This window comes from Chelonia mydas, chromosome 11 (genome assembly GCF_015237465.2).
Source record: "Chelonia mydas isolate rCheMyd1 chromosome 11, rCheMyd1.pri.v2, whole genome shotgun sequence".
NCBI classification, from domain to species: Eukaryota; Metazoa; Chordata; order Testudines; family Cheloniidae; genus Chelonia; species Chelonia mydas.
In genome coordinates, this window is record NC_051251.2 from 39,782,872 (window position 1) to 39,809,636 (window position 26,765).

The following is a 26,765-nucleotide window of genomic DNA, read 5'->3' on the forward strand; positions in this document are numbered from 1 at the left end:
TCCAGGCACGCAGATACAAAGATGAGGAGCATGGTATAAGAACCCAAACAGAACACAGGTGCAACTGAGCTCAACCATCATCCCCCTAATCCACCCACCCACCCACAAGGGGGGAAGGGACTATGTTACCGCAGAATCGTAACAGTGCTACTCAATCCTTTTGATCTGAGCTATAGTGCTGAAAGTATTCTTTTTATATATTTGTTTTACTTTTATATACTGTACTTTATTTTTTTAAACTGTGAACAAATATGAATATCAGCTGCAACCAGGAATAATGTAAATTGCTTCATGTAGCTCTAACATTGCACCTACATCATGACAATCTCCAACAGCCCTTATCTTTTAATCTTGGCTTTCCACTGAGCAGAGGGCTAAGCAAGCTGAATTGTACAGCAATTTAGGATAGAATGGAAATTAGTATAGTGCTTAGCACATTCTAGTTATGGCTAAGGCCACTGGAAATGCACACAATGGAAATTCTATGTTGCATCACCAATTTAGGATCAGCCTGCAGATTTTTGGCATTTCAAATGTTTTCGGCAGAATGTAAACTTCAGGGCTCAGACTATGCTATTGCTCATACATTAAAAAAAGGAAAGGCAGCAGCCCTCACCAACAATTTAACACGAGGGTAAGCACAGAGGCAAAACTGGCAGTTGGACATCTTGGCCCTTGGATAATGACAGGTTTCAGAGTAGCAGCCGTGTTAGTCTGTATCCGCAAAAAGAAAAGGAGTACTTGTGGCACCTTAGAGACTAACAAATTTATTTGAGCATAAGCTTTCGTGAGCTACAGCTGCATCCGATGAAGTGAGCTGTAGCTCACAAAAGCTTATGCTCAAATAAATTTGTTAGTCTCCAAGGTGTCACAAGTACTCATTTTCTTTTGGCCCTTGGGTGATAGCTACTATAAGATGTCTTACACAAAATGCTTGTACTTTAAATTGAAAAACACTTAAAATGAATTACATTTCATCAAAAATTGAAGACATTTCCTTGGAACAAGGAGAAGGGAGTCATTCTGTAAGATGTCCATGAGATGGGGTTATCAACTTTGTCTCAACTTTTCTGGATACACTGGATAGTGCACAGAATCAAAGCAGCCTTTTAAGTGATCCTGGCTGGGAACCCTGGGTTCTGAGTTCTCTCTTCTCTTTCTAAACTCTCCCAAAATTTAAGATCTGGGAGTATTAAAGCTTGTAACTGAGCCTGAAACTTTAGGCTCACTGTAAGTACAAGTTAATCACTTTATATAGGCAATGCTTATAGTTTGTGAGGCCTCCAATACAGCCCACCCAAAAACCACAGTTGAGATTTCATAGAAGTTCTACACTCTGCCAGCCTGCATAGCAGAGTTTGTAACTCCCTATCATCTCTCATGAAGCAAAAGTTCACACTAAAGTTACAAGCAAAATCCATTCCACAGATAAGCTATACGAGCATATGTTGGGGACATACGACAATGTTGGGGAGGGCGGGTTAAGTGAGATTTTATTTATGTATCCAGGTTCTTTTATGGTCCCCATCACTAAAAGTCTAAACGCTAATGTAAGCAATGCATTTCTAAAGTGTTGCTATGATCTTTTGCTATTTCTGCAAAAAGCTAATTTCATTCACTTCCACCTTCAGGATACAAAACAAAAATCAAAACAAAAACCTGCTGTTACTTGCAAATAACATAAAAAACAGAAGTCTGTCTGAAAAGCTCCCTGGGGATGTTGCGCAAGTGGTGTGTTAGGGAATAACAGAGGAAGGAATCCAATGGTATATCTACATAGCAACTGGGAGGGGGCTTCCCAGTTCAGGTAGACAGCCATGCACTACCATGCTAAAAATAGCTGTACGGCTTCAGCAGCATGAGCAAGCCACCCCAGCTGCTGCTATTGCTGCCTGTGGCCACACTGTTATTTTTAGTATAATCACTCAGGAGGAGCTAGCACGCGTCTATCTACCCATTCTGGGAAGCACCCTCCCATCTACTGTATAGCCATACCCCAAGTGTAACAAGTGCAGCAGTACGCCTGCTAGTGCTGAGGTGGGAGAGTGGGAAGAGGATGATGCATGGGGTGAATAAAAAGGAACTAAAATGAATGGAAATATATTTCTATTCCTATTTAAAAGGTCAGGACCATCATTAATAGTGGCCAAAGTACAAAGGTAATGAATTAATCATTTTTGATGTAAATAAACACGTACAAGTCACTGCTTCCTGCGCTGCTGAGCTCTTGTTCTGTAAATTAACACTGTCCCTGGACTTTAAACTATTTACTATTAAAACTGAATGGGTGCCTCTCACATATCGATAACAGATTATGTTGAGTGGTTCTAGTTGTGAGATTGGAGAGGAGAAAGGGTAGTGGGATAGAAGATTAAACAGAAAAACATGTGGAAGGACCAAAGAAAGGAAGGGTGCCATTTCTAATTTCACAGGAACTCCTGGAATTATTATAAATAACTAAAATGCACTGATGCATACATCATGTTCCCATATTCACTGCATGTACCTATGATACCACGTTAAACAGAAACCAACCTCAGGTAAGGTAATAAATGTACACTAAATTTAATATGAAGGTATGTTGTATTTAAAGTTTGGGGTTTTTTTATCCAATCTCATGAATTAGTTTTAGAGCCTGACTCATGATTTTTGAGCGTTGGGGGTTGGCAAAATAGGAAGTAAACAGTTATACTGAAAGGTTTCAGAGTAACAGCTGTGTTAGTCTGTATTCGCAAAAAGAAAAGGAGTACTTGTGGCACCTTTGAGACTAACCAATTTATTTGAGCATAAGCTTTCGTGAGCTACAGCTCACTTCATCGGATGCATACTGTGGAAAATACAGAAGATGTTCTTATACATACAAACCATGAAAAAATGGGTGTTTACCACTACTGAAGTGTTCTCAACTACCTCTCACTCACTCTTCCTCAGCCCCTCCCCATCCTCCAACACTCTCAAAACCTCTACTGTTTCTCAATCTTAAGGAAGATTTAACCCTCTCTTTCCCAAGGAGTAATTTGTTACATTTGTTGGAGTAAATTTACTGGTTTAAAATTAGAAATTTGGTTAATAATCCCATCCATCTATAATAGTATAGACGGAGCTTTTGTAAATGCTTTCTTAGGAGATTAGGAGATAGTCTTTTTTTTGCTCTGAGCAACAATATTTAAATGCCTTGCATTAGTCAGCGTTCAAGTATCCAAATACCTTCCAACTTGCTCCAAAAGAATTTGAAAACTGAACACAGGGAAATCATGAACAAGAAAACCGTAAAACAATATACAGTTTGGTTATTTTATCTGTTCTTCTGCTCTTCAGAGCTACAAGATTTTAAGTTAGCTCAGGTATTTAACTAAAAATCAGCCTCTGAAACATTCCATGAGAATGGCTGTCCTTCTAACCTCTGCATGAGAAGGTGCAAAATTGGAAGAAAGTGCTTGGACTTGTACACACCAGTTAAGTGACACAATCCAGATCAGTTTAAAGTTTACCCAGTTGACAGTTCAAGAAGAATCCTTTCATTTCCAGTCAAATACCTACTTCTAGAGAAATTTTAAGCAGTCTTGGCAATCCCAGGTTCCAGTCACTTTTACCCCACAAGATGGGGATTATCTGCTTAGCATCAAGCAAAGGCACAGCTCTTTGAGTTATCTCAGAAGACAGAGTTGAAAAGCAAAAACTACCCAATACGAACATTTGCTCTAACCCAATTTCAGTTCAACTAAAAATGTATAGAAAAAAAATCTGTAAATTCTCTCAGCTTTGTAGCATTTGTTTTATATCTTATTTTAAATACTTCTTTCAAGTTAAGAAGGTTTATCATCAAGGAAGTAGACAGTTACTTACCTTCATCAATGAAGGTTTAAAAAAATAATCAGGGTCTTAGAATTACCTGATTAGGAAAAGTCCTGACTTGAAAGTATTCTAAAGGTGAACTGTGATTTCACAAATCCTTAGCATGTTTATTATTAAGGGATGCTAAATCCCTTTCTCAAAAATTGTTTTCTTTCTATTACAGCCAAGATTGAAACAGGAATGAATGGTTTAAATGAGGTTGAAAGAACGAGGAGTACTTGTGGCACCTTAGAAACTAACAAATTTATTTGAGCACAGTGGGCTTTAGCCCACGAAAGCTTATGATCAAATAAATTTGTTAGTCTCAAGGTGCCACAAGTACTCCTCGTTCTTTCTGCTGATACAGACTAACACGGCTACCACTCTGAAACCTGTTAAATGAAGTTGTTACTTGTTCAACTAGGTATTGACTGCTAACCATTCCACCCCCCCTTTTCTTTTATTTCAATAAACTTAGATTTTAGATAATTCTCAGGAATGTATAATCTCACATATGTTATCCACTGATAATGGATCAATCTTTCCGACAAATAGTTTCCATATAAATATAAAGTTGTTAACCTTGACCTCTATGAGATTTTAGGTGTTTCTGTGTAAAAGCTTTACACATAATTTAACAAACAAGTTACTCATTGGGAGTAGAATATAAACATTTTATAAAGAGCTAGTAAGAGTAGAAAAGTGACAGAAAGAGGGCAAAAAAAACAGCAAGAAGCCAAGATGGCCACATTTGTCATGGGTATATATGCAGGGTCAAGCCTAAGGGAGAGAAAAAAAAATCAGAGTGAAGGAAACTACTTGTTGTGTGTTTGAAATGTAACCACAGTTCCAGATCTACAACTGTCTACCAATTGTGCGCGCTAGTTGGCTAGCTCTATTCCATTTTGGTATAATTTCTAATAATTCTCTACATTAAAAATATTTATACATACGGGACATGATATACATGCACAGAACCTTGTACACTATACAGATTAATATACACAATATGCCACTATTAAGTGTGTGTATTTTAAGTAAAGCAATGGGTAATACCTTTGTTTATTCGCACTGATTGGCTAAGGTCAAAAATTACAAATCGAAGAAAACTGGCCTTCTCCCCTCACCCCACAAGGAGTAAATATCTTGTAAGATTCTTTGAAGCAAAGATCCAGAATGGAAATATCACACTTCACCATGATCTCATCTCGTGAGGTCTTTGGAGAGTTTCCTAATTTGACATAACTGAAATTGTCTCCTGCACTCATATGAAGCTAACCTACTGTCTGATACATATGTAATGGGGTAGGGGGGGAGCCCAGAAATAAACCAATACAGAGGCATCTCCTTAACTCACAAAAGTGATCTGAGACCAATTGCTGATTAGCAAATGTCAGTATTTCATATGAAATTATATTGTGCTTTATATTTCCCCCATACTCTACACACTTATAATAACCCTGTGAAGGTGGTTATGTATCCCATTTTACATATAGGAAAATTGCCAAGAGAAACTGCCAAGCAAGAAGCAACAGAAAGTCAGGGGTACCGCACCACAAAACATATATTATAAAGAATTTAAAACATTTCACAGTACGCCACTAACTATAAAATATACAAGTAATTGCACTATGGCATATTTTGTAAAAGTAATGAACTGGGTGGGGACAGTAGTATAAAACTTCCCTACAGCACTCTGTTATTAAAAGGAATATCAACTTAAAAATCACAATTCTATCTGAAAGATTGGTTTTAGTTGTATTTTTACAACTAACGTTATAATAATTGAAAGAGGACAAATTTGTATCTATTTTTAGAGATTACCTTGTGCATTTGACAACACTTTGTGTTTAGTCAGTTTCCCTTGTTTTGTGATCCTCTAATACAGCAACAGAAGAGGGAAAACACAATTTAACAGTAGGAAGCTCTGACCATAAAACCACCAAAATCAGCACAGAGGGACACAAGGGCATATGTACTCTGTGAAATTACTTTTAACTCATTTTTTGAACCAGCTGTTTCAACTTGACTATGTTCATGTACATTTGTGAGAAATGGGGGCATCATCACTTTTTTGGTGAGAATTAATGTAATGGATTGCTTTGTCAGTTTGACAGCTAGCTAGTACCTGAATTTACTCTTTCTTTTTACAAAGTTCTTACATATTATTTCTCTTTAGGATGTGGCAGCTCCTGAGTGCTTAATATTTTGCCCTGTTTGTTAATCATGTCACTTTATACGAGTAATGATTCAAGCAATACTATATATATTTTTTCAGAAAAAGGCTCGTGCATGATTTGAGTTTCACCACTACTTCAAAAATTGGTGCAAAAATTTTCAGAAATTGCTGGTACAGACAGTAAGTGGCTACAAATCCAAGCATAAATTGCATTATCTTTATTGAAAGCTTTATTCTTTTGGATAAAATTAACATTTCGCACTCCATGTATTAAAATTCTCAGCATTAAATGTTTTCTAATCTAAATATACATTTTAGCTTAACATTAAATAACAAATCTACAATCTATTATAATCAGTAAGCTTTTACCTATTCAGTAACATGATAAAATGAAACTCTTTCACCTACAGAATCCTGTTCAGTTCAGTTCTTACTCAGTGATAAAAATTAGACTGTAACAATAAAAGTCTAAAAGCCAAATTCCACTCTTATTTACATGGGTTCAGCTCAGGAGTTGTACCCATATAAGATAGAGTAGAATTTGTCCCTAAAACAGGAAAATTAAATTGGGATTTCTAAAACATGAATTAGAACATCTTCATTTCTATCTGCAACCCCTATTATCTTCTCAATAAATGTAGTAACAGTTCTCCAAAGCTGGTACCTGGAGATCCTGAACTTCTTACAAAAATCCCTTCAGGAATGAAGGAATTAGTACCCATGGTTCACTATGTTTCAGGACAGTCCTGCACAAGCAAGTTTTGCACCACCTATTTTAGGAATGTGTAAGAGTCAATGATTCAACAAAGTATAGTAATTACATTTTTGGATTTCTTACGCTTGTGTTCTAACCAACACTTTGAAAAAATGAAAACAAATTTTACCTATAGATACCCTTTTAGGAAATCAGTACTGTATGTGCAGAACTATATGTATTTCCGGTTAGATTTCCAGGGAGTCTTGGCCATTCTTGCTATCGATACTATTGACCTTAATCTGTTAAAATGCTTTCTGAGAGTATTCTTACCAAATGTCACTTCTCCATTGCCACTCTTGTCAAACAACTGAAAAGCAACAATGAACATTGCATCTGGAGTACACAAAACTGACTCAAATGCCAAAAATTCTTGATAGGAGATCAACCTACAAAGGAAAAACAGAAGTTAAAGGCTTTAAAAGATATTCACAAGGGCCATGAAGGTTGGGGTTTGATAATTTGGAAGGCTTCACAATCCAGTGATTAAGAACAGGTGACAAGAAACCTGATTCTATGTTAAAAATGGGAACAAATGTGCTGTGTCGCCTTAGGGAAGTCACAACCCCTGTGACTCAGTTTCCAATTGCATTCAGATCTGTGGACACAACTCTCAGTGTGAACCTAGTATTTAATACTTCATAATTATTTTTCAAGTGCTGTTCTACTTGGATTTACAAAGTGTGAAGTAACAAAGCATTTCTGCTGAAATGAAATTTGGAGGGTTGCCACTGCTAATATACATGCTGTACCAGAAAAAGTTGGATTTTTTATGAACCAACATACAGATGAAAATGAGATTTTCCTCGCAAAATGCAGAATATAAACACACCTTGAAATTCTTTTAAGAACACTGAAATAATACACTACTTTTCAAATTAAGCAAGCAAAACACGTATAACTGCTACAGTTCTGAATTTCAGATTAGCAGGTGTCTAGAAAAATAGTTGCAGTATAGCACGAAGCCCATTTTATTCACATTCCATCATTAATTTCTTTATCTACTTTATTTTAACATCAATTAGGTATTTTTTTATTTCATTGTAATCTCCGAAATAAGTTTAAACCACAAAAATGAACTGCATCTATAGCAATAAAGAAACATGCATAACATTTTTGCAGACTGTCAAGGTAAGAAGTCTCAAAAAAATATTTATTGATCTCAATTTACAAAATATAGCCTTCCAGTACTCTCAATGCTGAAGGATGAACTCAGTTCATAGCAGTTATTTTGCACTGGGACTGTTCATGTCTGAAGACCCCAGTTGAACAGATGCATATTTTATGAAACAGTTTAATGGATTAGGCCATAGTAGCCATTAGTTCATCTAGCCCTTATACATACACTAACCAAAGTGCAGATCCTTATAACAAGATCCTTTACTTTCCATATTCCCACTGAACTAGAATCTAGAAACATTATGGGCCACTAAACAGGAAAAATCTCAACTTTGACATTTCTATCATAGACCACTTCTAACAATTTACAAAAATGAGTTTCTTCCACAAGGTGATGATTTTGGAAAAGTTGAAATCTAAGGGCCCTGGTTCTATTTATCAGATTTAACCAAGAAAAATTAGAATGGGAGCAAGAGCTATGCAATTACCAACACAGTTACATCCACCCAAAGGACAGACTACCATCCAGTCTTACACAACACACAATTTACTCCACATTAAAGATAGGCAAATTAGATTTTAGCCCCTGAGAAACAACATCTTTTAAATAGGTTGATAGCCAAACTGTGGGACAAAGTAAACAAGAAGCTGAACCAAATATATACAACTTGCATTGTGCTCTGAAGACCATCAGTTCTGGATTGTGGGAGAGCACCAACTGAAGGAGGTTTCAAAAGGAGCCCTCTACCAAGAAAGCCAAACACTGCTGCTGCTGAGTTCAATCCCAGAAAAATGACAAACGTATCAAACTAAAGGACAGAACAACTATTTTTACAAAAACCTTTCTAAGGTGCACCTAAAGCAAACTGGTACCCAAATACTCCATCTTTTTCCAAAACTGTCATAAACTTTGGTTATTCTTGACCATTTTTTCTAGGATTGTTAATCCTTCTTGAGTTACTTAAAACTTGAGAACTTAATTTTTAGGGGCAGACTAGTTAATGGTTATTCAGAAGACCTTGGTTCTATTCCCAGATTTTGCAATTGATCTGCAGTGTGACTATGGGTAGTCGCTTCAGCTCTGTGTGTGTGTACACAAAAGATACATTAATACCTACCTAAACATTGTAAAGCAATTTTAGATCCTCTGAAAAGCGTAATGTATTATTACAATTTAGTTGTAGACTAAAGTAATTAATAATGTTATAAATGAAACTACCTGTAGAAATAATACAGTTATCTAAGACTCACAATGAAGGCTACAAAAGAATATGCTTCTGGAAAAAAAATTCAGGGATAAACCTGATGATGTTACCATATAGGGACAGAATAAATCTTTCACATGAGAAAATCCTGACTAGAGATAAATATAGATCTGAAGATTCCGGAAGGCGCAGTTTCAGACAACTGAGTGTCCAAATATTTTGTATTCCAGATCACACAATAATAGTTCCCCATCACATAATCAGTTATTTGCATATAATGCATAGTCATTTTATTTTTAATTGTACAACTAAAACTTCACATTTAAGTTGCAATTCACATCATCCTATTTTTCTAATAACTTCTACTTTTGAACAAAAAGTTATTTATAACACCAAGTTACTATTTCAAACATCCCTCACAAGCAAATATGATATAGAATCATATCCTTATTTTTTCTGTTCCCTGATCACATTTATTTCTAGATTAATTTTGTGTTTTTAACAGTGAGGAAATAACGCTTTGACACGAAGCATGCAGCAGTCTGGTGCTCTGTGAATTGTCTCACATAATTCTGAAAACGGAACTCCACCTTAGCCTAGGGAAATCCTATTTTAGTTATGCGTTTTCCTGAACTGAGACTACTGATCAGATTAAACAGTGTTCTGCATCTGAATCAGAATTAGAAACTAGGACAAAACCAAATGCATTTTCATTTGTGACTCTTTTAGGATCTGAACCCAGGACTCCTAAATAAATCCAACTCTGAGTTCCTATCTCCCACCAATTTTGGATGATAGCAACAAGAGAAAAGAAACACTTTTCTAGACCCAGTCAACTAAGAATCTCAAGCACACAACATTAATTGCTTAAATTGTGAGTGGAAGAGAAAGAGGTATTAAAGAAAGCATTAAAAAAGAAAGTTAAAATGCCTACTAGTAAATTTGAAAAAAGATTAGTTTTATGCAAGCAAGATTATTTTAATCACATTTTTGTATCCTGTTAAATAATCTAAAATAGATTTTAGAGATACACCTCTACCCCGATATAATGCTGTCCTCGGGAGCCAAAAAATCTTACCGCGTTATAGGTGAAATCGTGTTATAAACTTGCTTTGATCCACCAGAGTGCGCAGCCCCGCCCGCCCGGAGCGCTGCTTTACTGCGTTATATCTGAATTCGTGTTATATTGAGTCCCGTTATATCGGGGTAAAGGTGTAATTTTTGCCCTCTAATATGCAGCATGCTTCACTCTGTAATTTGTAAAAATTAACCAGTGAGCTCTTTTTCCAAGGTGTAGATTGTCATATTCTGGAGAGCAGGCTCAAGCCTCATAAAAATGAAACCGTAAGTGAATAGAAAATTAGAGAATACTGCATTAATTTGTAAATACCAATCAAGATATAAACCATATTTTACTAGTCCTATTCATATTTTGAGAATGTTTTGATATGAAACCTCGCAACTACAAAAATCCAAACACTAGTGAAGGTGGAATAATAAGATGTTATAAGTACTTGCTCTTCTGAATTTTAAGCAGCAGATTTAATGATCAGTAGATGTAAACTACATTTATTGCAACAAGTGTGGAGGTTTTGCTTTTTCACAGTAGGCATATATAAGGCTGGAAATATTGGCCTTTATTCATGGAGGGTGCTAAAATTACCATTAGCCAATGAGCAAAGAAATGCTCAAAAACTGAGAAGGCAAGCTAAATCTGGACAAGTTAATGCTCAAATACCTTGGCTGCCTTCCAACTTCTTCTGTCTCTGTAAAAATCCAAACTCTGGATAGTAAGTTACACATTATTTCATCATATTTTATCACCTGCATGAATACACTGATCTCGTTCTGAACAATAGTGTCCAAACAAAAAGCTACACACAAAACAGAAAGTGGTAGAAAAACAGGAATTTCTCAGTCTGAGGGTCTGCTATAAGAAGTGAAAGACACTCTTGATTCCTAACTGTACAAAAAGTCCTTTTATAAAACCACTCTTCAAATAAACACACTTCTAAAAGATGACCAACAGCTGCGGGAGAAAGCAAAATATTACAGATTTGCTTGTTTACTGATCATGATTTCAAAAAGATACGTATATTCAGCCATATTGCTGGTGATACATCCCATTACATCCATATGTTAGAGACAGTAATGTAACTTTTTTGGGTTATCAAATACCTCCTAAAAGTCCAAGGAGAAATGTTGCAACCTTATTTAACAAACATTATGTAACTATATAACAGAGTAAATTCTATCTTCGCTATTTAACACAAATTATATGCATTTCATAGAACGATAATTTTAGTTATCAAGTGAAGATACCAAACCTTCTTGATCAGGGTCCTTGAAATATAAAATAAAATATTCTAAAATACTACAATAAAGGAAAACAAAAACCATCTGAATACCATCCAGGGTCAGATTTACACTTACACTTACAGAACCAAGGAAAATAAGAGGCTTTCAATTTCAAATAAATGAAATTTATCTATAAAAAATAGATTGTATTCTATTTTAATAGCAGCCTTCCATCTCTTCTCTACCAAATGCCCACTCCTCTCTGATGGTATTTTTGACCTCTGCTCTGATGCTTCTTAACCTCTTGGCTCCACTTTAACAACATCCATGCTTCTTGCTACAATACAATGCCAAACCGGAATGCCTACATGCAGCAATGGAAAAGAGCAAGAAGGCAAGGCTACTTTGGAACAGAGTCGGTTAAAAAAATAACATACATCTTAAGACTGGGCATTTTGTAAAATAGTTTCAGAGAGCAATTTATAAACAAGGACTACTGTTCATAAGCAATGATTAAAAAACTCTGTGCAGTATAACCTTATCTTGATTAGGTTATACTTTTCTTCCTAAATAAAAAGCGTTTGGTGTCTCTCTTGCCAAGAGGTTCTCAGTGGTTTGATCTGTTTGTGAATGGTGGCAGTGAGGTATTATAAAGACCACACACTACAGAAAATGCATGACATCTTTTTTATTTTTCCAAGCTGTGTTTAATTATGGATACTGAAGACCAGGGGGTGGGCAAACCTTTTGGCCCAAGGGCCACATCTGGGAATAGAAATTGCATGGCGGGCCATGAATGCGCACAAAATTGGAGTTGGGGTGCGGGAGGGGGTGAGGGCTCTGGGGTGGGACCAGAAATGAGGAGTTCAGGGTGCGGGAGGTCCTCTGGGATTGGGTGGGGGTTGGGGTGCGGGAATGGGGGGGAAGGCTCTGGCTGGGGGTGCGGGCTGGGGATGAGGGGATTGGGGTGCAGGAGGGTGCTCTGGACTAGAATCAAGGGATTCGGAAGACGGGAAGGGGATCAGGGCTGGGGCAGGGGCTTGGAGCATGGGGAAGGGCTCTGGACGGCACTTAACTCAAGTGGCTCCCAGAAGCAGCAGCATTTCCCTCTCCGGCTCCTACACAGAGGCATGGCCAGGTGGCTCTGCACGCTGCCCCGTCCATTGGTTCCCAGCCAATGGGAGCTGCAGGGGCTGCACTTGGGGTGGGGAAAGCACACAGAGCGGAGGCCCCTGGCTGCCCCTATGCATCGGAACCAGAAGGGGGCCATGCCGCTGCTTCCAGGAGCCGCGTGGAGTGGCCCCCGACCCTGCTCCCCGGCTGGAGCGGGGCAAGTCCCAGACCCTGCTCCCCAGCGGGAGCTCGAGGGCCGGATTAAAATGGCTTGCAGGCCAGATGTGGCCTGTGGGCCATAGTTTGCCTGCCCCTGCTAAAGACTCTACAGTTGCTGATCATGGACCTGAATAAACTGAGAATGAACTTCTTCAAGGTAATCATGAAAAAATGGATGAACTTATTTTAACCAAAAATGTAGCTATTCTGTTAGGCATACACAACGGCCTCTGGCTAAGCCCCATATTAATAACCTAAATACTATGTTAACCCCTCAGTTAAAGCATCCTTAAAAATTGTTATACTCTATATTCTCACTAATCTGAAACAAAATTATCTACTGAATTTGAGAAAAATCTCATTATTTAGGTAAACAAACAAGCTCATACAGCGCAACACAAATAGTAAGATATTGTTTTAGAAGGCAATAAAGTAACCAGAAGACATATTAAATCATTTGCCAATTATACGCTTTTAAAGGAAAGCAAAGTTCTCACCCATCCTTTGTTTGATCTGCTACTCCCGCCAACAGTTGCACTGTTTTAGGATTATAATTTGGGTCTGTGTATAGTCCTAGGTATCTCTGCACAAAATCTCCTGGTGTCATGTAATGCTCTCCATCTTTCTCAACAGTGGCATACTAGAGAAAAAGAGAGAAAACAAAATAACATAATTTGGATGATTAGGTTAGCGGTTACTGAATTGATACAATATTTTTTGTCTTATTATCTATCCCTTTCTTAATGATTCCCAACATTCTGTTTGCTTTGACGACTGCTGCTGCACATTGAGTGGATATTTTCAGAGAACGATCCACAATGACTCCAACATCTCTTTCTTGAGTGTTAACAGCTAATTTAGACCCCATCATTTTGTATGTATAGTTGAGATTATGTTTTCCAACGTGCATTACTTTGCATTTATCAACATTGAATTTCACCTGCCATTTTGTTGCCCAGTCACCCAGTTTTGTGAGATCCCTTTGTAACTCTTTGCAGTCTGCTTTGGACTTAACTATTTGAATAGTTTTGTATTATCTGCAAATTTTGCCACATCACTGTTTACCCATTTTTCAGGACACATTAACAAACTTGACATTATCCCTTTAATTATTATAATTCTAGAACTTCTTGAAGAAAAAAAGGAGAGGAAATGCCTGGTTTTAGGACCACAGTAACCTGAGGCAGAACATACCTAGTCTAGTCTCATCCCATCCCCTTGCAAAGGCAGGATGTAGAGCCTATTCCTACAGAAGCATTAGATATTAAAAAGTGATACTACACTTGCTCATGATATAACAGTTTTCAGACTTTTGGGTATTTGTGACCGCGGTCATAGTGGGGAGCTTGCTATGGTCACTCAATTAGGGTGAACTGCAAAGAACGGCGCAGCCAAACCCCAAAAAGCTGGTGGATATTCCAATACTTAGATTCACCAAACCAGCTTCTTTATTACCTTATTGGTTACTGAGAAGTCCAAACAACACAGTTCCCTTAAAATGATCCAGCCTCAGGCCTCCATCCACGGACCCAGGTCAAATATGATGAATATTTCTGTAAATCTTATTTCATCATTTGAAAGAAAAGGTTCTACCAATCCCAAAGGATCAGACACATTACCTCCCAGGTTAATGAATGTTTCAGATTCTACCCAAATGCACACTACAGCCAATTCTTATTAACTAAACTAAAATTTATTTAAAAAACAAGAGAGAGAGAAGTATGGTAAAAAGATTAATATACATACAGACATGAGTTCAATTCTTGAGGTTCAGATTCGTAGTAGAGATGGTGAGCTTTGTAGTCGCAAAGAGTTCCTTTAGAATTCAGTTCATATGTCACAGTCCAATGTACAAATATCATATTCAGGGAGTACTAGAATAACTGGGATCTCAGTGTTGCAACTCAAACTTCCCCTGATGAAGCTTAAGCAGATCCGAGATGACAGAATCACGACCCAAGGATCTTTTATAAAATTTCATGTCTTTTGACAAGTTGGAATTCCTCAGAGAACAAAAAGGTTATAGGATGACTTTGAAAGAGGTCCATCACAGGTACTTAGCTACACAAATTAATGTAAGGCCATTTGCTTGTTCCTCCACCATTCACAGTACATTTCAAAGAGAGATGAATACTGAGATATCCCATGTTACAATTCATTTACATGATAGGATGTTCTTTTGACCTCTGAATTATCAGAATACAGCACAGACAGGGACTATTAATTACATTGTCCACCCTACTTATACATATGTAAATACACAAACATTAGCTCCTTACATGTCTTTTGAGGGTTGTTTATTTTTCAGGATGTTTAACCCTTTCTAGCCATGCGTCACACCTCCAACGTTAGTCTGGTGTGGAAGGGCGAAATTAGAGCTCCTGGATACACCTTAAGGATCTTCCAACATTGATACGAGCTGTGTTTACATTGAATTTTTTGTAAGGCCAAAGTATTGATGCTTGCTTTGGCCCCAGCCAAAACTTAGCCCATACTTTGTGAAACACTTTAGTGATTCCAGGGTTTGGTCTATGTGTTAAATTAACATATCCATTAATGTTCTTCAGAGAGCCCTTACTCTGGTATTCAGCCCTGAAGGCTGTGAGGTGTTGTACCCCAGTTTCCCTTTGTGCACAGCAGTTCAAACTTGTCGTGGTTTTTCTGCTTTGGAAAGTTTTAGAAATATACCTATGCATTAGCTGTGAAGCCTCAACATTATTAGGCTTTTTAACACAAAGTGTGTTCTTGTTGAACCAAACAGCATAATCATAAAGGTTTCTATTATGTACCACTCTTAACACATTCAAGAGCTTTTCCAAAAGACCATGCACATTGTACATTTTTACAGTTCTTTGTATCAGCAACAAACTAGTTACAACCATTAGCAATAACATTAACATCAGTTCTATCACGTGTACATTTACAATTATTTTTGTCATGCCAAGCCTTTGGTTTAGACAAATCATTCTTTAGGTCAGCTTGTTCAATATCCCTTTTGAATCTTTGTAGCTTTTTCTTGACCTCAGGTCTTCCTTAACATAGGCTTTCAGTTTAACCAATTCCTTGAGGTTTTGGTATTTTAGGGTTAACCTGTGGCTTTTATTTGCAAGGTTTAATCCTTCCTTTCCTCACTATCCACTAGGGTCAAAATCTGAACTCTTTTGTGTTACAGAATCCATTGGCTGGCTGGGTGCATCATCTTTGCTAATGGCTATGGGCAAGTCTTTCTCCCCCCCCCTCCCCTTCTCCCCCCCCCCTCAGTCTGGTAATTTGCATTAACACAGACCTTAGCTTGTTTACTAGTTTTCAAATCTTCAAGCTTTACCAATTCCAAGGCTGCACTCTGTCTTAAAGAGATACCATCAATTTTCACTAGCATGTTATACTCTTTTGTCTTTCCATTACCAAACTCTGCTTCCACATGTAATCAGATGTCAAGTCCACTAAGAGACTACAAGTCATATCCCAAATATCTGGAGTCAAGAGTTTGCCTGCTCTCCCCTGCATCCTTGTAACCCGGTAACCAGATCTTTCCTCAGTACCTGAGTCACAGACTGCTTACTTAAAGAATCAACATGGAGACATTCATGTTCCAACAACATTGTCTCCCCAACAAGCTGGTTAAGCTTATAGGGCTGTTTAAATTCCCTAACAATTTTTATTGCATTTGAAATCTTTTCAAAGCTATCCACACTGGGCCTTTCTAAATCAAAGTCAGTGGATCTATATAACTCGGAAAGAATCTGGCAGTTTGGAACTGGAACAAGTCTCCCAAACAAATTGTTGCTTTCTCTATCCCGTGATTCATCCTGAGTTAACTCTATCAAATCAATTCCACACCCATCAGTTGCAGTGAACTGCTTGTTAAAACTACCCTGAAGATTTCTCTTCAGGAATCTTCCTAAGCAACAACCCATTTTTCACAGAAATTCTGCCCTTAGCCTTTTCACCTAGGGCTTGCTCTAAAGGAACATTTTCTTGAGCAACAACAGACTTTCTGGGTTTCACTTAAATCCAGAATCATCTCTGTCCCCTCAGAAAGATTTTCACAAAACGCCCTTTCAGGTAAACGGCTAGACTTCATAGTCACAAGATTAGAAGCATTCTCTTCCTTGTTACAAGTTTCCACTCTGTAAACTCAGGCAAACATCCTTGCAAAACCTTCTTAAGATTCCCTTTCCATTTTAAAATAATGTTTGTGGGTAACACAGTCAGATTACCTTCATGCTTTCCTTGTGCCCTGGCTATATCACCCTGATCAGACAAGGCTGTCATATCTTTACTCAGCAACATACTAGCAACAGGCAAAATAGAAGCACCAAAATCGCTTGGTCTCTGGGAGCGATTTATGACATTAACTGGATACAACCTAGTTACAATAGCATCCCTAGCAGACACAAATTCAGGAACACTTCCTTCCTGGGCTTTAGTTGTATCCAGAATCAGCTCTGGGTCAACTGATAAATTTTCAACCATCATAGGCTGACAGGCTTCTACTGTCTGCTTTACAGACAGAAAAGAGCTGGAGAAACATTCCCCTTTAACAGACAAACAGCTTGGCATATCCTTTCTTTTGTCCCAGCACACATGGCTGTTCACAGACAATTGCTTGGAGATTGGGATAGCTCCCTTCATAGGCAAGTCGTTACCCCTCACAGACACAGAAACATTTCCTTCACTGTCACAATTCTCCACACTGGTAACAGGTAAGGTGTAGGGATACTCATGTTCCACTAATCTTGCCTTCCCAAACTGCTGATTAGACAAAGCTATCAGCTCAGAAGGCTGCCTATGCTCATCTAAACTTTCTTTGCCTTTCCCTCCCTTATCATATAAACTGCTGTTTTCTACAAATAGTGTCTTATTACACTGAGCTATTTTAAGCATATCACTTTTACCTGGGTCAGGCTTACTTTCCCAAGCTTTATTAGCCAACATTCCCATCACCCATAAAAAAATTACCCTCTTCTTCCTCAATTAGGGCTTTAACCTGATCACCAACTTTAATTTTCTCTAGAGAAACATCTTCCTGAGCCTTATCTAATGTTAGATTCACTTCTGAGATACCAGACAGACAAATAGGAATTTTTTCCACATATGCACTGCTTCTTTGCACAGATAAACAGCTATCTTCCTCATACAAACATTTGGAGAAACCTTCCATAGGTAAATCCTTGCCCCTAGTAGACACAGGTTCAGGATTATTTCTTTCCTGTGACTGGTTTATGTCATCAACTTGACTGAACAAAGTTTTAATATCATCCCCAATCAAAAGAGCCTTAGGCAATAACTTCTTTCCACCAGCTATAACTTCACGTTTAACACCATTCCATTCAAGATGGATTCTGGCTAAAGGCATACTTACAGTAAACTCATAGAGGATTACAATATTCATATTCTAATTTGGTAAATAATCATCTTCTTTGAAAAAATCTCTTTTAACAAGAGTAATGTTAGCTGTAATTTGCCCTAAACAGCTTTTACGATTGACTTTTACATTCTCTGCACAAGTTATGGGGTTACCTTCACCCGAGGTCAGAGTAAAATTATTTACATAAAATGTGGCAGTGGTGGGGTAAATTTGTTTACACATACTCAACTGTTTAGAGTCAAACAACACACCAACACTGTTACAAACTGGATAGATTCTATCCCCGTCTTCACAGTTGAGAGGAGTTGGCTTTCCAGGATGATACAGTTCCTGTTGTTCCTTTATGGAGGTGGAGCTTAAGTCTGTCCACTTCTGCCTTAGCTTCTAGTTCCTGCAATCAAATATATGCCATTCTTTGTTCATGTTCAAAACACAGGCACTCTCTTTCAGCAGCTTCTCCTTCCATATTAGCTATTTTTTGCTTTTGTACAAGTTCTAGCTGCAGGTTTCTCACTGCAAGCATTTTTGCAGGATCTGCTTCCTTATCACTGGCAATTAACAGATCTTCCAGTTCCTGCTCTGGGGCCTTTTGCTTAAAATACAACCCTCTCTGTAAGCACAATACTTCCAGGCATTTTCCGTCAGGCATCTTGATCATGGGTCGCTCACTGTAACTGATTTTTAACCCTTAAATTCTCCCAATATCAAAATTAAATTTTGACAAGTGTGTGGTTCTGATCCAAAAACCCGATTAACCTGTGGTAATGTGTATCCAAGAACGACTACGCCACTATGACCAGGATCCTAGTGGGGAGTTTGCTATGGTCACTCAATTAGGGTGAACTGCAAAGAATGGGGCAGCGAAACCCCAAAAAGCTGCTGGATATTCCAATATTTAGATTCGCCAAGCCAGCATAAAAGACTTTCTTTATTATCGTATTGGTTACTCAGAAGTCCAAACAACACAGTTCCCTTAAAGTGATCCAGCCTCAGGCCTCCCTCCACGGACCCACATCAAATATGATGAATATTTCTGTAAATCTTATTTCATCATATAAAAGAAAAGGTTCTACCAGTCCCAAAGGATCAGACACATTACCTCCCAGGTTAATGAATGTTTCAGATTCTACCCAAATACACACTACAGCCAATTCTTATTAACTAAACTAAAATTTATTAAAAAACAGAGAGAAGTATGGTAAAAAGATTAATATACATACAGACATGAGTTCAATTCTTGAGGTTCAGATTCGTAGTAGAGATGGTGAGCTTTGTAGTTGCAAAGAGTTCCTTTAGAATTCAGTTCATAGGTCATAGTCCAATGTACAAATATCATATTCAGGGAGTACTAGAATAACTGGGATCTCAGTGTTGCAACTCAAACTTCCCCTGATGAAGCTTAAGCAGATCCGAGATGACAGAATCACGACCCAAGGATCTTTTATAAAATTTCATGTCTTTTGACAAGTTGGAATTCCTTAGAGAACAAAAAGGTTATAGGATGACTTTGAAAGAGGTCCATCACGGGTACTTAGCTATACAAATTAACATAAGGCCATTTGCTTGTTCCTCCACCATTCACCGTACATTTCAAAGAGAGATGAATACTGAGATATCCCATCTTTACAATTAATTTACATGATAGGATGTTCTTTTGACCTTACTGTAAGCTGTGGTCCACATTTTTAGTCTTCAATGTTTCATAGCTTTTTGTACTGAAAATATATTTTTGTCTTGACCAACCATAACAGAAGTTATCAGAGAAGCTGGGAGTTTCAAAATCTGAGAAAGAGGAAGGCAAGGCTTTTGGCTCCAGAGAAAGTGTAGGAATTGTTTGGGACTGTGGGATAAGAAGAATAGTAGATGTATACTGCTGTTAAAATTATCAACAGTGACATGGTTAAAAGCTAACATTTAAATTTATCCCTTATAATTAAAAAAAACAAACAACTTTAAATGACTCCAAACCTATAATTATTATCTTCATCAATCATCTCCTATTTGTTTGTTACATCTACTTGTGTCTTGTCTTAGACTGCAAAGTTTTGGGGTCAGGGACTGCATCTGTCTATGTATTTTACGAAAGCTAGCAAAATGGGCCCTTATTTTGACTGGGGCATGTGGGACTCACCATAAGACAAACAATAAACTGTTGTCTTATATTTAAGAATTAACACTCCATTAAAATAAACAGGATAGTTCAAACTTTATCAGAGCTATTGTTTCAGGGTTCCTGCATATTTGGCAAAGTCAGGCAAACATCCTTGCAACACCTTCTTAAGGTTCCCTTTCCATTTTAAAATAATAAAACCTTAGATTATGAAGCATGATTCCGCTGTAAGGAGTGCATTCCACAGTAAACTCTGCATATGCAAGATCACAGAACATACAGGATACTGAAAATATTCACAATAGCAGCAGAATTCAGTTATAAAAGAGGAAGCACGCAGTCACGGACACATGAAAGACAGTAAACATTTAAGCATATAATACTGTAAACATAATTATCCTATTTCTTTAAAAACTAATCAAACTATTTTTATTAAATTGTGAATTATTTTACAATAAATAATCTGTTTTGGAATTTATGTTTGATACAAATGAATGAACCATTATCTGATAGATAATTCTCAGCTCCATATGAGAAGGTCATGATAATTAGAAAGGCTGCTGGCAAAAAGCCAACATAATAAGGAGTGACAAAGTAAGTAAGCCTTTCACTTTTGGCATGTATTTATAAATTCAGAGTATCTGGCCCTAAGTGACCTTACTGCGATGCAACCTATAAGGCAAGGATCTCTTAGCATGAAAAAAATAAAAGGTTTGACTAAACTCTGATACATATATTCTTTTATATTTATCTATATTTTATTAAGAAGTTATTTAATTTACCCCAAAATTAAAATAAATTTACATTACACATTAAATTTTATACTAAAATTAAAATAGATTCTTCAATTCCAAATTATTTCTTTGCAAAAGAGAATTCTTATCACACATAAAAAGGATAATTCAAAATTGAGCATTTGATTAATTTGAACATCTTGTTTTCTACCACCACAACATAACATGTCTAAGCTAAGAACAGTCTGTCTTTTTAACACACAGTTAGATGCCATCACACTGGTTTTCAGCCTAAATTAATATTTCCTCCAAACTTTATCCTTGACAGAAGAAAAAATTCACAGGTATCCCTCTCATCATTCTCATTAAATCAGGTGCAATAGATTTGAGAAAATGGACTTTTAATGGAAAAAACTGTACTGTGTTTTAAATAAATGGAAAAGGGTAGCATGTTCTTTTTTCCTCCTTACTGGTTCAGTTCCATTTTGGATTCAGCAGACAGGGACTCATTCAACCAGATAGTTCCCACATTTAACTGCATCTCCTCTAGGGAAAAAAATGGAGGTTCACCAGGAGATTAGATAAACACTGTCCTAAAGAGACCCGTATCCCTCCTGCTCTCCATTTCAACTTCTCCTTTGTTTTGTTCCTTTATGCTTTTATACTCTAAAAATAAAAATTTTCTGCTAACACTTTAATAATTTAAACAATAAAATCTTACACCAAGCTTCACAAATTCTAATATGCACAGCATACACACTAATATATTCATGTGAATTGGATGGTAACATTTAGGAGAATGCACCACGTGAACAAGAGGAAGGATAAGGACACCCTGTACCACAGTGCAAGGTGAACATATGAACTCTCTTCCTCTTCATGATCCTCATCGTTACTTGTGTCTATTTTCAAGGGAAGCCAAATTTAGGCAGGAATGCATGCCCTTTAGCTGAACAACATGGAACAGACTTGCACCCTCAGCAAAGAGCACAACATATTTGACCCATGAAACGTGTTGTAACACTAACAATATTTCTCAACAAAGTTCTACTCTTTTTTGTCTGGAGGGTTTCTGTTGTGATAAAAAAATATAAATTTATTTATAACCTACCAACATAGCATGAACAGGATTTCAAACTTGTGTAATTTGCCAAATTATCAAAAAGAAACAGGAGATTATCTCTTTCTATGACCATAACTTTTTCTTAATTTGGTGTACCTCTAAACAGGAGTACAATTTAAAATGTTTAAGTTCCTATAGCTTTTTTATTGCAAGTTTCAGCTATTCAAGAAAAGTAATATGGCAGCCATTATATCTTCATTTCTCATGTGCACAAAACAAGGTGGTTTGCATATCTATTGTAGAACTTGTGGAATTAAGGCTTTTTAAAAACAATAAACTGCCAACGTGACAGTAAAATATTTAACTTCATATGGAGAATTTACAGATTTAGCATCACGGTAAGGATAAAAATACTACATACATGACTTAAATCAAGGGTTTCAAATAATTTACTTCACTTCAGCAACAAAAACTCCTACTTCAAAACACAACATAAGACAAGAATCACATATGCTCCGCGTTATGCAAAGCATTCCAGTTGAACAGAATAAGATTACGCAAAAAGTTAAATATGCCAAATGTCAGAAAACAACCCAATCATGTTTCAAGTCTTGTATGACTTGCAAAATGTTTTTTTGACGGTCTAACTACCAAAGTCCACAAGCCAATAAAAGAGCTTTTAGATATCTGAGACTCATTTGTATTTCAATAAATTAATACTTAACTATTTTATTCTTTAAAACTAAATACTACACATCCCGTTTATGCTTTTATGCTGGGGAAAAATCTTTACAGGGTATATCTGATGTTAAAAAATTAGACAATCATTTGAATACAACATTGCAATTTTTAGCACCCACTCCTGTATTCAAATTAACCGTCTATGAAAAAATGTGATGGTTAGATATAACTAGTTCTCTCAGCCAAAAGGGTCTCTTGGCTGCTTATTACATCTGGGAACTTGATAATACAGCATCAAAGGTCACTGTCAAGGGTGACATAAAGGTGACTTGTGTTATTACTGTCTTATTTCCAGGGGAACTCCTTAATTTAAAATTACTTTCATTTCCTGTATTCTAGCTAAAGTATTTTACTTGAGAATTACTGAATGTAAGGGAAATATCATCTTTACATAGAAAGATATTTAAAATATTAAGGGACACAATCAAGGACCAAAGACACATTTGATCACATCAATCTTGTTACAAAATCTTACTTTCATAATTTCGTGTTTTCCTTTTAGAATTATCTTTCTGATGGCTTGAGGGAAATCAGAGAGGAAGGAAGAAAAAAAGTTTCCAGTAATTCAATATAAACATACCAATTTGGACACCCTTTACTAAGAAAGTGACATGATGTAAACAGACTAGTACACACACACACACAAGTTGTAACCTTAAGTTATCCTTAAGGTAAGATCTACAGTATAAAACCACTTTCAAGGTAGAGCTTTTTATTATCTTGAAAAGTATAACTTAAAAAAATAATGAGGCTTAGGGTTTGGGGTTTTGTTTTTGTGCTGTAGAGGAAATGTTGTAACTATTTCAAAAATATTTGAAGGAAAGAAGTATTAAGCCATAACTTGTTTCAGTATCGGTTTACCTTAATGCCACTCAAACCTCAAAGGGCCTTTAGACATACAATATAAACAGTGTGAACTTTAAAGATCTTAGTGAGTGTGACATAAAACGTGTGTCATACATTTGACATACCAACCGCCCCGCATAGCAACCGCCCTCCATGGTAACCACTCTCCATAGCAACCGTCCCTCCCTAGCATATCAGGGCATATCAAGAGTTAGGCCTTGTCTACACTGCCACTTTACAGCTCTGAAACTTTCTCGCTCAGGGATGTGAAAAAACACCCCCCTGGGCAATGCAAGTTTCAGCACTGTAAAGTGGCAGTATAAACAGTGCACCAGCACTGGGGAGCCACGCTCCCAGCGGTGGTAGCTACTTGACTTGTGGGGGTGGTTTTTTACAGTAATGGGATAGCTCTCTCCCAGCGCTGGTGCCGCGACTACACAGCCACGTCAAAACGCTGCCGCGGCGGCACATTAACATTGGTAGTGAAGACATACCCTTAAAGAAAAAACTGTCAATCAAATAAATCAGTTTACCTGTAAAAATATGTTCCGTAGCTCATTGGGATCTGCTCTTTTGGTTGTTTGCACCTGTAAAGCCAAGAAAAGAAAGTTAATGCTTTACTAGCTGGGTAATTGACTTATAGTATAGAGAATCCTCATGCAATCTATGCTGATAAGGGTAATAAATGTCAGCTCTCTTATCTAACTGATAAACAGAATCCCAAACATTAAAATCTAAGTTTTTATTGCTTAACTTTAAAAAAATTCAGGGAGTAGTGATAGCTGTCAAACTCAGTAACTGTTGTCTGAGAATAAGGGAGACAGTGAAACAGGCTCAAATGTCAGAAGCAACAGTATTTCCAGTGCCCCAAATGGTAGAAATTGCCCTTAGCAGAAGGAGTTGCAGTAAATCACTAACACTTGTGAAGTGTCTCCACTTGCATTTATAATTGTCTTAGTTAACTTGAATTAAAACATGACCACACTCTAGTTTAGACAAACAGTTGGGAAGACCTTGGGACGCTTAAAAGTTCAAGCACATGCACCAGCATCCAGGCTACACCTGTAGGCTAAAAACACACTAAGCAAACACATTTTAACACCTTTGGCTTGACTACGTGCAACAGAACAACAAACACATACAACAAGAATCATCAATATTTTTCCAAGTGAGATACACTGTTCTGAGAACTCCCCCACCCCAACTGTGCTCCCCCAGCTGAAGACTGCTCTGCAGGCTCCTGCTGTAAAACTCCCATCTTCCCAAAGAGCTCCTCTATTCACCCTCAATACCCCCCAGAGGTGCTCTCACCCTCCACTGCCCACCACAGGACCCTTCCCCCAGGGCTGCTCCCTGCCCCCACCACAGGACCTTTCCATCCCGAGCTCCCTCCCATCCCCCAACCGCTGGACCCTTCCCCCCAAAGCTGGTTCCTTCCTTCCCACTACACGCCCCTGTCCCCGGGGTGGAGGCTGTCTCCCCTTCTCCTCCCCCGGGGTGAGGGGCGCTCTCCTCCCCCCCATTGCCCCCTTGCTGTTTGGGGGCCGCTGCCGGGTACCAGGCCCACAGAGGGGCGGCAGCAGCAGCAGCCGCCGCCAGCTCCCCGCCTGCCCGCATAGCCCCGAACTGGCGGCGAAGGGGCCGCCCGAAACACCCGGCTCCTTATGCAACAAGCGACGGAGGAGCAGAGTCACCTTGACCGCCATGCTGAGCGCGGGGAGGGGGAGGAGGAGCTGCCAGCCCGGCACTACCACCAGCCAGCCGCGCCGCCGCAGCCCGGCCCTATGCTAATGAGCCCCCCCTGCCGGGACCCTGCGCCAACAGGCTGGGACAGGGGCCGTGGTGCTGGGCCCCGCCGGCGGCTGGCCAGGCAGCGGGCGCCCGCCTGAACCTTGTGGCCGCAGTAAGCGGTCCCCACGGAAGGAGAGTGGCCGGAGTGAGGCGGGAGGGCACCTCCCAGAGGAGGACACTGGTCTTGAGCGAGGCAAGAGTGCCAGCCCTGCGGTTGTGACCGCCTAGCGCCTGCCAGACAGGGCTGTGAGGAAGTTGACCTAGGTCAGATGCTGGTGGTCCGGGGGAAGAGTAAGGGGGGGTGCCAGCCTTTCCTACAAAGGCCTTGGTATGGATCTTGCCCAGTAATGCACAACCTCAAAATCTCTGTGTGACTCCTCTCCTCCCCTACCAGAGCTCTGGATCACCTTTTCTATAAAGTGACCACCCCAGGATGCCCCTCTGTTTATACCAGTGTAGAAAGATTAGGGTAGTCTTGACCTCCTGACATCTGTTCATGACTCCCAGATTGAGAACTGCTCTAGGGGTCTGACTCTGTACTGTCTTACACCTTATACAGTCATTTACACCTAAGCAAGATGCAGTGCAGAGGAAGCAAGATCTACTAGGTAGAAAAGACTGACTGGGAGTCATCTTCCTGGCTCTATCAGTGATTTAGCAAGTCACTAACCCCTATATATTTCATCTGTAAAATGGATATAACATTGCCCTCTCACAGGGGTGTTGCACAAATTATTTAATAATGTTTGTAAAGTACTTGAAGATCCTTATTAAAGGCACTATACAAATCACAGTATAAGTAGATCTAGTAAAAAAAACTTGAACTTTTGACAAAAACTGCCCATCCCCCAAAAAATCTTTTTGCCAGCTCTAATTATTGTTATTATGTTGCATGTATAGTTCCAGCAATTATAATTAGTACTTATATTTAGTAGCATTTCATATCTGTAAAATGCTGCACAAATTCATTACTGGCATAACCAGGTGCAGCAACTCCATTGAAGACCAATGTAATTACACCTGTTTACGTCAAGTGGTATATTTGGCCCCTAAACTAATAAATCCTAGCAACATGATCCATGCAAGGCAGATAAATATTATTATCCCCATTTTTTGGATGGGGAAATGGAGACACAAAGTAATCAGTGGAGTTGTGATTGGAATTCAGAAGCTTCTGGTTAGAAGCTGTCCTATGCTTGCAATGCTGCCTGCCTATCTTTAAACTTGAAAGAAATATGCAGGCTACTCATTCTCAAGGAGGGAGACAATGGCACTATGTTTGGACAACTTGTTCACAATCTGCCTTTGGGAACCAAATGTTTGAGAATAATGCACTTTTGATTTTGCCATATAAAAATTTCAAAGTGACCAATAAGATCTCTTTGCAA

At 38.3% G+C, this 26,765-nt stretch overlaps 1 protein-coding gene across 6 annotated transcripts in view; it reads right to left on the bottom strand.

Annotated features, from left to right (window-relative positions):
• The window catches only part of SLC25A12 (solute carrier family 25 member 12), a 65,403-nt gene extending 39,897 nt beyond the window's left edge, over nt 1-25,506 (bottom strand). For 2 of the 6 annotated variants that reach the window (XM_037911918.2, XM_037911917.2), the window contains exons 1-4: nt 25,281-25,505; nt 24,120-24,173; nt 13,219-13,361; nt 7,041-7,156 (exon numbers count right to left, since the gene is read on the bottom strand). In XM_037911918.2, coding sequence (XP_037767846.1) covers nt 7,041-7,156; nt 13,219-13,361; nt 24,120-24,173; nt 25,281-25,292 — 325 coding nt within the window. In that variant the 5' untranslated portion in view covers nt 25,293-25,505. Of the gene's footprint in view, nt 1-7,040; nt 7,157-13,218; nt 13,362-14,467; nt 14,725-18,321; nt 18,484-19,312; nt 19,570-24,119; nt 24,174-25,280 lie in introns of those variants that run through there. The other 4 variants (XM_037911919.2, XM_037911921.2, XM_037911922.2 and 1 more) reach the window with 4 other exon arrangements.
• Between the last annotated feature and the right edge of the window lie 1,259 nt (nt 25,507-26,765).